Source organism: Channa argus, chromosome 17 (genome assembly GCF_033026475.1).
Source record: "Channa argus isolate prfri chromosome 17, Channa argus male v1.0, whole genome shotgun sequence".
In the NCBI taxonomy this organism is placed as follows: Eukaryota; Metazoa; Chordata; class Actinopteri; order Anabantiformes; family Channidae; genus Channa; species Channa argus.
This window is the reverse complement of record NC_090213.1, coordinates 1,739,407-1,756,660: the sequence shown is the minus strand read 5'-3', so window position 1 is coordinate 1,756,660 and position 17,254 is coordinate 1,739,407. Positions and strand designations below refer to the sequence as shown.

The 17,254-nt window shown below is 42.6% G+C and overlaps 3 protein-coding genes across 4 annotated transcripts in view; all 3 read right to left on the bottom strand.

Moving 5' to 3' along the window:
• LOC137102200 (serine/threonine-protein kinase D3-like) overlaps positions 1–7,152 on the bottom strand; it is a 35,646-nt gene extending 28,494 nt beyond the window's left edge. The window contains exons 1-2 of one of the 2 annotated variants that reach the window (XM_067481438.1): positions 6,885–7,152; positions 5,398–5,941 (exon numbers count right to left, since the gene is read on the bottom strand). In XM_067481438.1, the coding sequence (XP_067337539.1) occupies positions 5,398–5,682 (285 nt within the window). In that variant the 5' untranslated portion in view covers positions 5,683–5,941; positions 6,885–7,152. The remainder of the gene's footprint in view (positions 1–5,397; positions 5,942–6,884) is intronic. The other variant, XM_067481437.1, reaches the window with a different exon arrangement.
• A 1,330-nt stretch (positions 7,153–8,482) lies between these two features.
• cox7a2b (cytochrome c oxidase subunit 7A2b) lies at positions 8,483–11,029 on the bottom strand. The gene is made up of 4 exons (XM_067483101.1): positions 10,889–11,029; positions 10,467–10,556; positions 8,944–9,028; positions 8,483–8,736 (listed from the first exon to the last, which is right to left on the bottom strand). Exons 1-4 carry the CDS (start codon positions 10,904–10,906, stop codon positions 8,678–8,680), a joined length of 252 nt encoding a protein of 83 aa, XP_067339202.1. The 5' UTR covers positions 10,907–11,029; the 3' UTR covers positions 8,483–8,677.
• A 709-nt stretch (positions 11,030–11,738) lies between these two features.
• LOC137103074 (cell cycle control protein 50A-like) lies at positions 11,739–15,852 on the bottom strand. Its single transcript, XM_067483100.1, has 7 exons — positions 15,342–15,852; positions 14,731–14,850; positions 14,521–14,628; positions 14,170–14,257; positions 13,934–14,080; positions 13,560–13,766; positions 11,739–13,127 (listed from the first exon to the last, which is right to left on the bottom strand). Exons 1-7 carry the CDS (start codon positions 15,582–15,584, stop codon positions 12,934–12,936), a joined length of 1,107 nt encoding a protein of 368 aa, XP_067339201.1. The 5' UTR covers positions 15,585–15,852; the 3' UTR covers positions 11,739–12,933.
• Between the last annotated feature and the right edge of the window lie 1,402 nt (positions 15,853–17,254).

Genomic DNA, 17,254 nt, shown 5'->3' with positions numbered 1-17,254 from the left:
AATCACTTTTTTGACTGTTTTTGTCCTTTATTGTCTTTATTTGTCACACATTCAATCATCTGTAAAGCTCTTTGAATTGCATTAATCTGGATGAAAGCGGCTATATACATAAAGGTTTGATTGATGTGTTTGATGATGTGAAATGAACTATTGATGATAGTTTGATGATGCAGCTGACGTGTTGTAACTTGAACATAAATGCTGAAAAACATTCACTTTATCGATCCGTTTAAATATGAAAATTTGATATGGGCGACTGTGGCTCTGGAAATAGAGCGGCCGTCGACCAACCTCAGGGTTGTTGGTTTGATCCCCGGATCCTCCGGTTACATGTCAAAGTGTCCTTGAGCAAGACACTGAACCCCAACTCGCGTGGAAGTTTTTGTGCCTTTCTATCATCGTGCTAAAACTAAAAAAATGGAAACTCTTCTATTCGGCCTGTTCTCCAGGACCATGATGCTTCAGGTAGTGAAATAAAACTGTTCTCTGCACAGTTTGCAATAAACAGCATGACCGTGTGGCATGTAGCGCATTAAATACATAAATGTTCTCAGACACTGCACAAGCTGTTGCTTTTAATGGCAAAAGACATGATGCCAAATAACAGATTCAAGACTCAAGATTTAGGGACAGACAATCTAAGTTACAATGTAAATTTGAAAAAAGTTATTTGTTAAAATTAGATTTTTTTAAAGAAACAAATCTATAATATTCATTATCTGCACATGGGAATAAAAGATAAATTGATAAAATATTTGGTCCTATCCTGTTCTAACGCTCAAATCTATAAGACTGAGAAAAGAGTTTCATTACACAATCCTGGTGTGTGAACACAGGGGGGTGGTCAGCGTAGAGACGAGAAGAGGAGGGGGACTTCCACATTTCTCTGACACACACAAACACACAGAACAGTGAAAAGAACATAACAACCGTGTCTGAGACCTGAAGCTTCATCCACCCACCGCTTGCAGCTCCACAACGTGGACACAAAAGGAGGAAAAAGAAAATTCCAGTAATGACGTCATTCTCGTCCGGGCTCGTCCAGGGACCTGCTTCCACCGCCTCCAGGGGATTTATGGCATTTTTACTTTTAACAATTAAAAAAATGATCAAACTACACTTCCACAATCAGCAGCCCTGTTCTCAGGTCAGTTTAAAGCTTTAGGAGGAGACTGGAACACTTTATCCCTTCAGTTTGGTAAATTTGGAGCTTTTCAAATGTTCGCAAAGATGTGTGTTGTCACGTTCTAACGTGCATCCAGCTTGTCAAAAGACCAACATTCATCTTATACACTGCTTAATTGTTGTAATTATTATTTTCTCATCGACAGCACGACGCGTTGTGGCCGAGGCCTTTTTCAGTGCATTCAGCAGGACAACAGTAAATGGTAAATGTTCTGCACTTATATGGTGCTTTTCTACCTATTGGCACTGAAAACACTTTACACTGCTTCTTATTCACATTCACACACCAGTGGGGACAACAACACTCAGCAGGAGCAACTAAGTTTGGGTTTCAGTGTCTTGCTCATGGACACTTTGACATGTGACTGGAGGAGCCGGGGATTGAACCAACACCTGTGAGATTGGTGGACAACCGCTCTACCTTCCTGCACCACAGTCGCCCACAAGACAAAAGACAAAGGATGCAGGACCTCAACATGTTTGTGTTTTGAATTTTCTTTGAGTTACATTTCCATCAGCAGAAAGAACTAAAGGAAGTTCCAGGAACCTGAGGCGTCTGGGAGTCAAGTGGTTAAGACACATACACATAACTGCTTTGCTGCAGGTCACGTCCCCTCTCTGCTTTCTGGCCTGGTTTTTGTGCAATTCAGTATCAATTAAAGGAAGAAAAGAAAAGCCGCTCCACACCCAAAAGAAGTTCCAGGAACTTGCACGGGTGGGGGGTGAGTCACTTTTGACTGGTCAGAGGTGGAAGAGCTCTCACGACTCAAGAATTAGCAAAAGCAAGTTGTGAAAACACACACACACACACACACAGGTTTTTTTGACCGCAGTAATTTCACTGAACCACAACGTGGGCTCTGGTGTGCGCTTTCCCTTCTTTGTGTCGCTTGCCGTTTACACCCGTGTTCGCATTAGCATTTTTCACACCGTGCTTGTGCTCTTTAGACAACGGCAGCTTCGCGAGCATCATCGTTCACATGCTTCCCTGTGTAGTTTGTGTAGGTCTGGAGGATTTCAAGGGTGACAGACTCGGTCTAATCCTCCCTGTCGACAACGGTGCTTCTTCCTCACGAACTTGTGTTTGCCACAACACTAACAACAGAAATGTCAGATGTGTAGATGCTTGGAGCTGGGAGTGAACCGCAGAACTTTCCCCTATGACGGTTGTGATTTGAACCTGGTGACAGGACTGTTTGATACCGTCCCACCACCAATACCATTTCGTAGCCTTAATTTCTGACGACGTGCACAAGCTATGCTCTGAATCTGAATCAAGCTACGTTAGGGCGCCTGCTTGCGAAGGCGTACACGTCGTTAACAGTACGTTTACCTCAACCCCAACCAGTCACAGCCCCTCTGCAAAATCCTGGAACTGCATTTAGCACTACCCAGAACCTGAACCAAGGGGGCGAAGCTCCTGCAGTGGAAAAGCCACACAAGGTCAGGTTATGGGCTGCTTAGGTGATGAACCCAACATGTGCTGCCCTGGATGCTCTGAATGGCCTTAAATTAAAGGGTGAGGTGCATGGGTGCAGACGAACAAGCTCATCCCGGCTGCAGACTGACAGATGCTTAGGTGGGTCAGGTGGGATTCCTTCCGGGTGGGTTTTAGCGTTCAAAATACGATGAATTCAGTAAAGGACATTTCCTACAATAACGGCTTTAGAAATCTTTGTTTTCCCAGCGTTCGGCTCTGATTTCCCCCCTCGTTCCGTTGTCCACAGTGAGAACGAGCAGCAGCGCTGGGAAACAAACGGACCACCCTGCCGCTCCTCTGAAACACAGCTGTGAAACAGGAAGTGAAGCTCGCTGACACAGCAGCAGCGACCGGGCAGTGATATTCCCCGTGAAAAGACTTTTCCTCTGCTCGACACAAGCGGTGACAAGTGAAAGTCTGTGACGGAGATCGTGACGCGTCACCTTCAGTTTTTTCCAGTGATTCGAAAAGTTCTGCAGCGAACAGTTATTTGTTACTTAATAAAATGCTATAAAAATATAATAGTTATAATAAGATTTTTCCATAATAAAAGCTGTGATCACCTCAAAATCAGAGGCAATTAGGAATTTAAAGAACAGTTTGAGTAAACTGCAACTCACTTGACACAACACAGAGAAAACGTTCATGACATGTACGTCCTCCATCACTGGACCTGCTGCCTTCAACAATAAATAATGTGCAGTGTTACTGGATAAACATGAAACAGGTTACCCCAGTCTTCCTACAGCACACTCCGGTTTTACTGCTTGTTAGCCAAGTTACGGGCGACAAACTGGACACAACTTTCGTCTCCATTTCTTCCACTTTTACGGATGACTCGCGATTTTCTTCTGTTCACCACAAGTCGCCAAATCTAACATTTGGTCGAATGTTTCTCCTCAGTTCTAACTGACGAAGCCTTTTAGACGAGGAATCGACAACAACTTCAAGCAAGACTTCCACATTCTGGAAACACCTGTACAGCTGCAGAAGTACTTTTCCAATTCCCAGCGATCAGTCCAGCACATCTTTCATCTGTTTCTGCAGCTGGTACGATGCCTACACTCAAATCGGGGGGAGGGAGTTGATCTGCTGCATGAGCATGAGAAAACTGAACAGCCACAAGACGACAACATTACACTGTTCATCAACACTGGAAACTAAGCACGAGCATTTTATAATTCGTCCAGTTCCCACAGACCATCAGGGAACCTGTGTAAGTCCAGGTACTATGAAAAATCCTGTACATTTTCTGACAGTGACAATGAACAACCTCAGCTCCTACTGTCACATAATTTGTTTTTAATCTCCGACTAGTGGAAACTGATCATTTGTCTGGTCGAGAACAAAACATCTAAAAACAGCCACTGATCAATTTCTCAGTTAACAGGTAAACTGGTTCTGGTCTGCTTCAAAGACTGTGTGAATTTCTGCGAGCGCAACATGCATTTCTGTGGTTGTTTCAGTTCTGTAGAGTCGGCGTTAGAGACACTTTCCTGGTCCTCAGAACTTCAGAAAGGGCTGTTTGAGGGTTACAGCATGTGGTTTTAGGTTTCAGGTTGGACTTTATGGGAATGCATTATGTCAGGAAGTGTCCTCAGGTCTTTTACAGTAAGAGAACTGTGTTGATGGAGGAGGGGGTGGGGGGATGCATTCAGTCCTGCAAATGCAGGTGGCGGGTTCAGGCGGGCGGAAAAACCAGTAGATGTGAGAGATAAAGCTGAGCTGAGCTGAGAGCAGAGGCCTCAGCTGCACGAGGAGTTTCAAAACCAGCTCAAACATGAAGGAAAACTTTCTCCAGTTCTCTCAAAACCACGTCCAACACTAAATCAGTTGGACTGGAGAGACTGATCGGAAAGAATCAAACACTCAAATCGGACAATTCGAGCTTTGAGCTCGTCATTCTGCTTATTGTACGTTTATCTGCTATTCAATGTTAAATTTCAAGGTTCTAAAATGTAGAACAGAACTACAAACCATTATATAAAATCTTTGGCTTGCCACACGCTGGCCAATCAGATCTCAGGAGGACTCAGGGTGTTTGGGGGGCAGGTCTTAAAGAGGCAGGAGGTGCTGCGAAAAGGCCATTTACAAGAAAAATAAGCAGCTTTCAGGGACTGTAAATCAAACAGCCCCCGGATAAAAATACAAACCAGAAATTATTCAAAACGTGACCACTTTAAAAAAAACTGTCCACACTATCTCTTGGTGGGTTTAAACCAGCATTTTGACAATTTCACTATCAGGATTCCAGGAGAAACTTCCCCAATCAAATATGAGTAGATTTATCAAAATAAGCCCTTGATGTGATTGAAAACTTTTGAAACCCCCAAATGTCCAGAAAACATCCTACAACCACGAAAATGCACAGTGCAGACGCCCCTACGAGATCAGACACTGTTGGCTAATCAGCTCTTATCGTTTCCGGTAAAAGTACAATGTTGCTGAGAAACCAGGGATTTAAGAAAACCAGGAAGTACAGTGTGCAGCCCACCAAGGGGGACGCAAAATGATGCAGGAGGATGAGCGAGTTTTCTTTGTACTGGAAGTCACTTCACCTGGATATGCTGCCACAGTGATATCGTTTAAAACCTTTTGAAAATTGACAAAACCCCCCTTTAATGGATGAGGTCGCACCGTTTACATGAACTGGATTCAAAGTCCAGGGTGATGACACCATGGAGCTCGAAGTGTGTTTTGGTTTGTGCCAAAATGAAGCCTGAAACTTTTACCTTCTGATCCACGATGGAGCAGACGAGCTCCCGGACAGCAGACAGCGAGTGGTCTCCAGGGTCCAGGGTGACCGTCTCCCTGGTGAGTCCGATCTGGAGCAGGAAGGAGACTCCATGGATGGATCCACGCGAGTTGGTGGGGCTGGGGGCCGTCTGACTGCCGTCGGACAGTCGGCCGCAGATGGTGGCGGGCGGGCTGGGAGATGGCGAGGGCGTGGGCGGGATGACGTGCTGGGGGAGGACGGGGAAAGACCGAAGGGGAGGCGGGCTGTTTTCGGCAGACATTGGCTGCTATCTGAGATGTCGTCCAGGCAGGAGAAATAACATCCAAACACCGATTCTGAGATAGTTCGTTAGCCGAGTGTCTTCTGTCCCCTCGTCTGTCTGGGTTTCCTGTTACTAAAATCCTCAGTCAGTTTCCTGTCACTGCCGGGCATCTCTGAGGTGACAATAACTCAAGAAAACCCTCAGTTAAATCCTGCTCTTGTGGCGGGAAACTGTTAAAAAATGCTGCAGATGTGTAGGTTCTTCCTGCTGCTTTAATCTGTTGAGGATTAAAAAAAAAAAAAACAAAGCCGGTTAGAAGTTGAAGGAAACTACAATAACCAGAATATTCTGAAGCACAAATGCTTCAGAATCAATGCTGGTTCTGCCTTTGCCTGGAGATCAAATCCCCGCCTGTTCCAGGTGCCAACAAACATGGCCGCCACACGCAAAGGTTCAAGGAAGGTAAACCTCGAATATCTTTCCGGAAAGTTTAATTCAAAAGTGAACTTGTCCACAATCCCAGCAGAGATGCTAAAACGGACAGTGGCCTGGGTTAGCTCGTACGTCTGGGCCGTTGTTGCGTTCTTAATAGTTTTCAAGCAGCACACAGACACGAATATTGACATGAATATAGTCCAAACTGATGGAAATCGCAGGGACAATGTTGATTTTAGTGTCTTTGTGGCGACTGTGGACAACTTTAAAACGTGTCTTCCTCTACATCCTTCAGACAAATGCAGTTACTCACTACTTTCCAGTTTATAGTTTCTCATACGCTTTCTGCTGCCAACTGTATATGAAGTATTTAAAATGGGTAAAACGCAAAATAATCACACTAGTTACATATCTCCACTATTAATGACTCTTAAAGTGACACAACGATAAAAGTAAAACACACCATTTTTCTACACAATGAGTAATTTGCTACTTTATGTTTATCACGTTCTTCACCACTGGTTTCTCTTCTTTGCCTTTTTTTGTTAAGAATAGATGAATTTATTCTTTTAGTCAATGGAACAATAAGCATAATAATGACATCATCCACAACAATAACAACAACACTACTGTAATGATATAATAATAATAATAATAATAATAATAATAATAGTTTTTTCACGAGTCGCTGATCTCTGGGCACATCCGGTTTAACTAACAGCGTCTTCCAGAGGAGCCGTCATCACATCCACACAGATGTGAGGAAAAGTTTAAGTCGGTCTTACCGCGGACACTGGGCCGTTTTTCCGCTTCCATCGGGGCAGAAACGGACCAACGAAACGCGCCTGAAGTCCCGTCCGGCGGCGGCGGCGGCTGGTCGCAGCTCGGTCTCCGGGGGCCGGAAGTGAAGACTGAAACTAACAGGACGATCCGGGAGACTTGTTCAGTTCTGTTCGTGACGCCGAACTTCAGCCTGTGCAGCTGCAGCTTAGTGCGGGTCTGCTTCTCACGGCGACACACACTCAGACACACACTCAGAGCAGAGACAGTGAGCCGCGGCAGGAGGTCTCACTCTGACGGAATTTCCAGGGACAGGAAACGGTGCGTTGTGTTAATATAAATGCACCGCACCGACATGTCCTGTCACCTACACATTTGAAGAAATAAATATACTTATATTCTATATTTTTAAATACATTTATAACAACATTTATTTTTTTACACGGATGTGACAATAACGACTGGCCTGATGTATTCACCGTAATCTGCCACAAAATGGAGTATTTTTGCGGCGCTTACAGATTATATTCATGTGTTGTTTTTGTGGTGGTATATTAGATTTTTAGAGGAGCAGATCACAGGATGCCACTGTGTTTACTTTGCTACACCTGGTGGCAGTTGGAGAAGTTTAAAAAAAAAAAAATAAATAATAATGAAATAAAACAATAAAGCCAGACGTGAAAAGTTTGTTTCCTGCGGACGATAGTTTTACCTAATTAAAGATGTTCTTTGTGTGTGTGTGTGTGTCCCTGATGTCCTCTTGTCCTGCAAATTCAACTAATTATTTCTGGGCCACACAACCTCGAAGCGGACTATTTCCACTCCCATCCTAAATAAATGCGATAAGAAAAGTTGCCTTTACTGACCAATAAGATGCACAAACACAAACAAGAGTTTAATGTTGTTTTTGAAAGGTACATACCTTTATAAAAGGCTCCTTTTAGTGACATGTTGCTACTGAGGTTGTTTTGCTTTAATTAAAAAGATAGAAATATATAAACTACCAAAGTTCTTCTTCTCTTTAACAACCGTAGACTGATTCGTCTTTCACACAGGAGACGATCTTTTCCTAGTCCACGCTTCAACTCCTTCCATTGAAGTTCATCAGAAGCTGTGGCGCCTCCTCCTGGTGGAAACTGCTCCATGAGCCACAGTGAAGATTCCACTCATTTCAATTATTCATGCCCTGCGTTACCTCGCTGCGTTATCCTGGTAACGAGGCCAAACAACTAACCACGAGGCCAGAAAAGACTTCACACCGCTAACGTGGGTTTTTCCACATTGTTTTTTTTTTACGTCCAAAATGTCAAGAATACCAGTTTTTGCCAGTTCAACATGTAGCTACAAAAATGTGGTCCAAAAGCCTGAGACAAACCTTTTTATCAGGTTTGTTTAGGATTTAGAAACAAGACATTCTGGCATAAAAAAGAAGAAAACTTACAGTCGTCATACACCAAGTGCTGCTGGAGGTTTGACCCCTGTAGAGATTTTCCATGCAGTAGAAAAATCCTTCCTAAACCTCAAGAAACTGAACCTTGGATCAGTCTGTCCATTGGTTAGTGAATGTAGTAACAGCTCAGAAAGACAAAGACACATTTTCAGGTGTTGGTCATGAGAGGCATTTTATTTTACTGATCCTCTGGTTCTCAGAGAAAGCACAAGAAATAAATATTGATCCCATGAACAAGAAGTAATATAACACCACAGGAAACGCACGTCCTGACACGGACTGAGGTTTATACATTGTAAAGCGAGTGGCCAATTGTTAAAGACGTAATCAGCTGAAGCAGTGGATTTATTAATGTTTCTTCTGAGGGAACGATGCCTTCACCAGTTCATACACAACATATCCAGCTCCTGGAAGGGAAAACAGTCTGGTTAGCAGGATCTGATTTGAACAGCAGTTTTCTATGATGAACTTTATAACCAGTTGTTTGTTTACAGATTATTTAGCACCCAAAAATCACATTTTTTATTATTCATTAAAAACGGTATTTTCTCCATCAACTAATCAATGTTACTTCATTATCAAACAACTATTTATTTGGCATAGGTTTTATTTACCCAGGACGGTGAGGGCCATTGTTGTTCTATACAGCAGAGCGTCAGCGCTGCCTCCTTTTAAATGAACTGGCATCCCATTATCCTCCTGCGTGCGAGAAACATGGTGACAAGGTTGAACTGGAACCATATTGTTCGTTGTGCTCCTCAACATCACATCCACCATTGGATGTCATTAATCACATCTAACTGTGATTAAGGACATCAATTAGGAGCTGCTTTTGGTTTTGGCCAGCCTATTTATAATGAGTTAGGGGCCCAAGAACAATTTCTTACATTAAGGCCCTTTAGTACAGCACCACCCACCGTGACCTCAATAATAGAAAGGTGATCATTCTTCTGTTTGACCTGTTAGAGGTGGAATTCATGGCAGAGCAGCTGTTTTGGACTGCATTAGATGTACGAGTGTCCCTAATGAAGTGGCCAGTACCATATAACTACAGTTGGGCTGAATGCCTAAAAAGTTTGTGCCTCCTTGAAACTTTGATAAAATGAGTTTACATATGGGAAATTTCAGAGGGTTATAGGACATGAACATAAGGAAGGTTGATACTTTTCACTATTTTCAGCAGTATCCACAACATGAAAATCGTGTAATAAATACAAAAACTTTAATGTCCTCATCTACAAACAGTACAGTGTTAATTATACAAACAGGTTTTAACGGCCTTTGTTGTTCGTCTCATAAAAACGTAAAGCTGCCAAGGTTTAGGAGAAAAGTTGATTTGACACGGTTCAAATGTCTCATGTTTAAGAAGGATTATCAGGCAAAGTGCTACCACTGTTCTACATATGGGCTCCAGGTTTTTCAGAGGTGGGAGAAGCAAACAAGCTCCTCTGGTCATTTGACAGACAGTTTTCCCTTGTGCCCTTTGAGTGACTAATCCATTAGGTGATGCCATTTTATACAAAGCAACATTAAAATATCACCCTGTCTCAACGGAGCAAAAACTCCAGAGAAATGCGAGCAGCAGAATCTGTACTCGTGGATGGATACTGAACGGGCACATCAGGCACTGGCCCACTGTAGAAAGCAAATGTTTTTTTATTGATGGAAGAGTTCGAGAACTCAAGAACCGTACAAAATTGTATGCAAAATGTTGCATAAGGTAAAGAAACTCTGAACAAATACAGGACCAAATTACCTAAAGAGAGACAAAATGACACAAAGCATCTCATATTCTGGTCGGTTTTGGTGGTAATTATGGGGTTGGGGGCTTTTTTTCCATGTGTGCACCCACCTGGAGCTTATTCTCTCAAAATACATGTCTTCAACGACAGCAAGCTTCTGTTCCCCAATATCTTTTTAACAGCAGTAGGTACTTTCAGAGCATGTACGTTACTTCAACTCGAGCAAAGATTTCGAAGTAATACTTGGTTGCAGAGCAGCTACTGTTTTTTCGGGATACTTTCACTTTTACTTCAGTATTGAGCTGGTGTACGTCGACAACTGTGCTACGCGGAAAACAACACCCTAAAGTGTAGCTGGAGTGTGGAAATGTACATGTAATCGGCGATGCTTTTACCTGAAACAGCTTCTGCTTCTCGGGGACTTTATTTTGCATCTGCCGACGTGCAGAGCTGGAGATGGTCCGCCGCGCCACCTGCTGGAGCGCCTGGAATCAACCCACATACACAGTTACAACTCACGGGAGGACACGGAGAGCAAGGTTACTCCGCTACAAGTGAAACTAGAGAAATTCTGTCTGTAAAAAGAACGAGAATAAGCGTCTAAAGGCGAGAACACATCTATAAGACAAGCGCGGAGGCTAACGGCTAAGCTAATGCGGTCTCTTCCACCAGGCTTTGACCCCTAGCTAACAGTTGATAATACACGTCGCTGGGATTTTTATTTCCGTCTCTTTTTTACAAACACAGACAGGTGACTCATAACTTAAGTACAAATTCTACCACTAACGATCAAAATAACAGTAGAAAATACACTCACAAATATATGTCTGTACATTTTCTTAGTCCGTCTGCTGTCACTTCACTCACACACAAGGACACCGGAAAACTGCACTTCCGTTTCCAGCGTCTTCTTCGTCACAAAAAATAACGGCAGGTTGTATTAATGCAACGGGGATCTGCTGCCCCCTTCAGAGGTAAACCCGAACTCACCTCCCAGTGAGGCGCTTCTTTAAGGAGTTTGACCAAGAATACAATTATCTGAAGACTAATATCAAACAAAAACAGGGGGAAAAAAAAGGGGGATCCCTTTTGCATAATTTAAGCAATGAAACATATTGCTATCTTAAGATCTAATGTCAAGCAGTTTAATGCAAAATATTTACTATGCCACGTGAACAATTCCAATATTTTTAACAACTGATGCTGAGATTAATAATTGTAAAAGTAATGAAAAGTGACCGCGAGAGAAATCAATAATGTATGGTGTGAATTAGAGTGCAGTGTTACAGCTACTGTTTTTGCATTTTTAAGTATATGTAAACAATTATTTCAACAATATTGTAGCTAAATAGGCCTTGGGATACTGGTGACCCTTGTAAAATGACAATTTGCTATAAAGTAAACCACATTTAAAAACTGACTGATTCATCATTTTACTTTATATAGGAAATACTCCATTACAGGTAAAAGTCCTGCATTTAAATTATACTCAAGTAAATGTGCAGAGGTTGTAAGAACATCTAGCAAAAGTAAGACTACTTGGACTCTGGATGGTTTACTTCTAGCTACTGAATTTGAGTATGAAGGACGTAAACCGCTTAAGTCATCTGAATATGGCTTATACTAGGGAGAAGAGTCTTAAATACATATCAAACATGGTATTCACATTAATTTTAAAGACACATTTATTCTTTCAAAGCAATACAACACAGATGAAGTATCAAAAAAAATGTCACCCCAAAAGGTGCAGTTAACAAGTCAGCTTGATGAAACTTATAATTAAAAAATAAAAACTATTTCACTCAGCACAATTTCTCATGCAGCATCTACAATGTTTGGCAAACTCAGTGCAGAAACTAGGCCTATAATCAGCTGAGAAAGGCAGACAGTGGCTGTAGAACTATGCATGTACACGTGATTTAGTCTAACATGGAATCACATGCAGGGAATCATACTGTGTTACTATCATGCTGGATTTATAATTTAGGCTTTACGCATATAAATATAAAATGAATGAAGCCACAACAGTGTGTCAGTATGTATTCTGCAACTTCTCCTCAAACCAAGACAGTAACTATTAAACTCACATTAGACCCAAACCCCTGAAGTGTGCAAATACAGGCTTTAAAATGCAAACATCTGTTAAAACTAAAATAGATACAGTGAAAGAACATATTTGTACAGCTCCCGACTTCTGAACATTGTGTTCCCTCAGCACCACTTTAAAAAGTGCCAAGACTCAGTAAGTCTTGATTTTTAGTTTAAAAGCAAGATGATGTCACAGAGGAAACGAGGCACAAAGACGAGCTGTTACCCAGCATGCAACCCAGGACATGTAGTAACAACATCCCAGCTCAGCTTAACCGACCCATCAGCACCTACACCAGCCTGGAACGCTACCCAAGATTTCTGCTGTGGGTTTTTAATTCATTTAGCTGCTAACGTTGATGTAGTTGCACCAGCGCTATTTTCTGATGGCTAATTGCTACTTTGACACTTTCTCTTTAATGCAGCATAAAAGTGTGTAACACAAACTAAATGTTTTTACACAAAATCAGCTTCTTCAAATCTAAGTTATATTTTTTTTTTCATTCCCAACTAAGAGGTTACTAATGTTACCAGCGTGAAATGTCTGTCAAACACGATTAAACACTGGTTATGGCATCTGCTTTTTTTTCCACTATCTGGCAAATTACCAGCCATAGTCGTGAGATTTTAAAACCCACACCGTGACTGTTTAATACATTAATGAGGAGGTTACTTTTTTGAAGGTGCCAACCACTCTGACCGCTGGATGAACCTTTACCGGGACACTCTATGGTTTACTGAAGCAGTGGTAAGCTGGAATGTGGAGCCGGTGTCTCAGTTGGAGATGTCAGCGCTGTTGTTGCGGTTGCCATATTTGTGGTGTATAATCAAAAGGACGACGCCCAGGAAGAAGCAGACGGAGCCCACAGTGATGTACGCGATACCCAGGAAGGGGTTCTTGCCTCCCATCCAGGAAATGGTGCTGAGGATCATTCGCTTCTGGCCCTCGAAGCTGCGAACGGGATAATCTGGGTTTAATGAGTTAAAGAGGTAAACTGTGTTTACAGATCGAACTGACCTCAGGGCACCGCACACATGTGCCACTCTGAACCGGAGCCACCGTGTCAACACTACACAACTGTCAAACTTACTACAATACTTCTTTTATATTCCTAACATTCTCCAGACTTGGAATTTGCTTTAGCAAAAACAGTCAATCTTATTCATTTCATTTATTTATGAATTACTTTACGGAACCAAATCAACGTGTGGAGCATGTTCTGCTGTGGCCACCACTGAAGGGACAAGCCCAAAGCTGTTGATCTCAGCATTTCTTTGTTTGCTGTGTCTAAAAAACAAGCATCTGCTTCCGGAGTGGATACAAACGCTTAGCTTTTTGTTTCCCGTCTTCCTTTTAAACATGATGCAGAATCCCACTGTGACTGCACATTGAAGGATACTGTAGACAACCTCCAGAGTGTAGTTTCCTCGGGGCAGAGTTGGAACCATGTTGTTCTTCTTCTGAATGATGCGGTAGAGTTTGCGGAAGGTGGGCAGGGCGGCAGTTCTCATCCACACGATGAAGTCCTCATTGATGAAGCCGTTGTTCTCTGGGTCCGAGTCCAGCTCGTAGACTGGCCTGCGCCAATTCACCGGCTTCGTTGTCCCTGGGTACGAGGAAAATCAAACAGTCTTCACACCAGATGAATGATTACTGATTTGTAACTGGAAGCTGAAAATGTATTTGTATACGGGAATATTTCCACCTTAGTTATATTAGCTGAGATTTTCGAAATGTTACAAAAACACAGTTACAACAAGCTGCTGATGAAACCTTGAAAAACTGCTGTAAGGTTTGGGTTGTTGCCTCCCGGGTTCCTGAACTTCACATGTTTGTCAGTCCACCAGGCGATTCCTGTACTCGTGAGTGGAATCTGAACCTTTGTGCCATTGGGGTCATTGTAAAACAGCTCCAACGTGTCTGCAAGAAGAGACACATATGGTGGCTTAGAAATCATTTTTTATTAAAAAAAAAAAAAACAAGAGTCTGACGAACAGAAAACTTCTCACCATTGAACATGCTGTTGGCGATGGCCCCGCACGGAGCGATCGCCTTGTTTTCATGAAAAGCATATGGCTCACACTCCTTGCTGGGTTTCTGCAAAGGAGGAGGTTGAGAGAAGGAGACTAAAGATGCTGGCTGCACTTAAAGCTAAAGAATGAAGAGTATTAAACTTCATTTATATAACGCCGTATAAGACCGGGGTTGGTGTGCAGTGTCGCTGATGCACCCTATCACAATTGATGGCTTCTAAGGTGAAAATCTCATCTCCTCGAGCAGCTTTAGCAGAGTGACAACGCATTCTAACTGGTACTCTGTGCCCACAGTCACACGTTACATTGTACTGATATAACTCCTACCTTAAGAGACTCGATGTCGCCATTCAGCTGGTTGTCATCCCTCGACTTAACGTAGCGACGGTGATTTTGATAGAAGTTAGAAAGACCGTAATACATGAAGACATTACTCTGTTGAAGAAGACATTTAAAGACAGAACCAATGAGACGGGCTGTGCAGATATGTATAGAAAGTCCTCGGAATTTCTGCATGTGTAAAACTATATTCCTTACTTCATAGGGCTGGTCCAGGTAGAAGGGGATTGTGCAGGTACAAGGCCTGGTGCTGTTCCAGCTGAAGTGCTGGGAGCAGTTGAAGCAGGGACTAGACATGTCAACTCCGGTATAATCAATCTGTAACCAAGCAAGTAATCACTCATTTATTATAAGAAGATAATGTTTAAACATCAGAACCACCTCTTCCTATGAGACACACAGTGTAGGTAGCAGCAGTATAGCACATTTTATAAGGTAACAAATATGGGGAATAATTTGGTGAGAGTATAATGTGCAGTACTGCCAGCAAGTAATCAGGATTCCGTTTTGCTGACATGCATGACTAGGAATTGCATTCAATTTTCACATATTCTTGGCATATTACTTTTGATCGACTAAGTGCCGATCATGCCGAACTTCACCCGAATATCTGCAATTTTAGACCATGGGGATGTTTGGATGTTGATTAAATTGTTGACATTTGGTCTGAACTTCAGTCATATTTGACATGAAGGCTCTGGACAAACACTGAACTAGTTTGATTTTAGCTTGCGTCACTGGGGAGAACAGCAGCTTTTTTAAAGCCATGGTTCACTAGGGTCGTGTCCCTGCCTGTCATGTAAGGTTACCTCGAACTCCTTGATGTTGTTGGACGTCACGTACAGGCCGATGCCGATGGGGATGAAGATGAGTCCGATGATGAAGAAAGCAGGGAGGACGGTGCCCGCGGTGAGGATGGGCTGCCATGCGGGCAGTCTCTGCTGTTTAAATGCGGTGTTTTCGGGCTTCTTGCTCCGCAGTGTGTCGCCACCGGGTCCTGACACGGTAATGTGTCCGTCTTCGTCTTTGGCGTTGTAGCTAGACGCCATCATGATTGTTGGTCGTTCTCGCTGTTTGGCTAGCTGTTAGCCGCTAGCTGTTAGCCCTTAGCTGTCACAGGGTAAACCCACCTGATTAAACACCCCACAGCCGCGCTGACATGTGACAACTAGTGCCTTAAATAAGCGAATTACGCTGACAACGTAACGTCATTTGTGTTTTTAGATAACGTTACTGTTTCATTTATTCCATTAGTTAAATAAAAAACCTGGTAGCGGCTGCGGGCTTCTTCGGGGAAGTTATAAACAAGGGAACGCAAAAGCGTGATGACGTCACTTATTTATTACCGAGGGCGGCCTTCAGGAGCTGAGAAGAACATCGGAAATTATTTAATCGATCAGTGAACAAATATGCAGTCAGGGATATTTAGAGGTACCTTAATAGTGTAACCAACACCACCCCCAAGCACACAAAACACAGATATTATAATAAATAGGCCCAAAATGACAAGAGAGAGTTCAAACAATCACAAATGGACGCACAAAGATAAAAATCATTAAAATGAACAGACACAAAAAGGCCACAAAAAGACCAAAAAACATCCCAATGAGACACGAGGATGCAGAAAATGCACACATGCACAAAGTGACCCACAGAAACTCAAATAATCAAAGACACAAAGAGGGAGAAAATTACACAAGCTGACAAAAAAGATCCAGAAAATACCCATAATTTTATTTCATCTACCAGCAGTTGCAGCCCTAGTTTGTTTTTTGAATTGATATACTGGGAACCAGATAGCAACCGGTCCTGCTAAAACCTGGCTGATTTTAACCAATACATTTTATAGATTTCTAACTCCGGCAACAAAGTGAAAATTGTGGAGAGGTGCAGCTGTACTGCAGCAGAAATGTCTTACACGTAGTGTTAAACAGTTTTCTCAGAGGAAGACGAAAGGGTGTGACCAGGCTCAGAGGTGATTTGAAAAATCCTTTTCAAGCCTCTGATGCTGTTGGTAGCAGGAGCAGTTGATCCACCTAAAGCTCTGCAGCAGCCTCAGGGGAAGCCATGCCAACATGCTGCAGCTGCAACAAAAACACTCAGCCTGTTAGGGACCAATTGTCCTCTGGCTTCACGTGCTTCTGCCAGACTCTGTTTAGCCCACTGCATCATTAAATATCCTCTTTCCTTATATCAGCAGCTTTTCCCACTCCCTCATGCCCCTGACTGTTTGGATATTGGATGCTAATTAAGGCCGCAGTTTGTTTTGGTCCCTGCTCTCCTTTTAGCCTGCAGATAATTGTGGTTTATTGATTTGAGTTTAATCACGCTTGGCAGTCTGTTGCAGTGTTATGCTTTATAAGCTCGGAGATGTTTCTAACGACTGTCTTCCTGAAACGAAGACAATCTTTAGTCTTTGTATTTTTATTCTTGACCATGAGAGGGAGCTTGATGTTTACTGTGTCTCCCTGTGTCCTTTCAGACACAGTTCTTTGCGCCATGGACAGATTTTGAGAAATGGGCCCCGTCAACGTTCCGAAATAAAGGACCTCAGAAAAGAAAACTACAAAAATGAGGCTGGCGCCATCTGCAGACACATTGTGTTTATTTCTGGTCACTATTTGTCAGTTTGGGTCCATTTTGTGTCTTTTTGGTTGTTTCCGTTTTGCATTTGTTTTATTTTCTTGTCTATTGGTGGTTATTTTTTCTGTCTTGGTCATTT

Coding starts and splice junctions, on each gene's coding strand:
- cox7a2b (XM_067483101.1), bottom strand. Junction 9,029..10,466: donor AGAAGCAGAAGCTGTTTCAG/GTAAAAGCATCG, acceptor TCTCGCACGCAG/GAGGATAATGGGATGCCAGT. Junction 8,737..8,943: donor AATGGCCCTCACCGTCCTGG/GTAAATAAAACC, acceptor TTTCCCTTCCAG/GAGCTGGATATGTTGTGTAT.
- LOC137103074 (XM_067483100.1), bottom strand. CDS start 15,584: ATGATGGCGTCTAGCTACAACGCCAAAGACGAAGACGGACACATTACC. Junction 14,629..14,730: donor ACCTGGACCAGCCCTATGAA/GTAAGGAATATA, acceptor CTTCTTCAACAG/AGTAATGTCTTCATGTATTA. Junction 13,767..13,933: donor CCTTACAGCAGTTTTTCAAG/GTTTCATCAGCA, acceptor CCTCGTACCCAG/GGACAACGAAGCCGGTGAAT.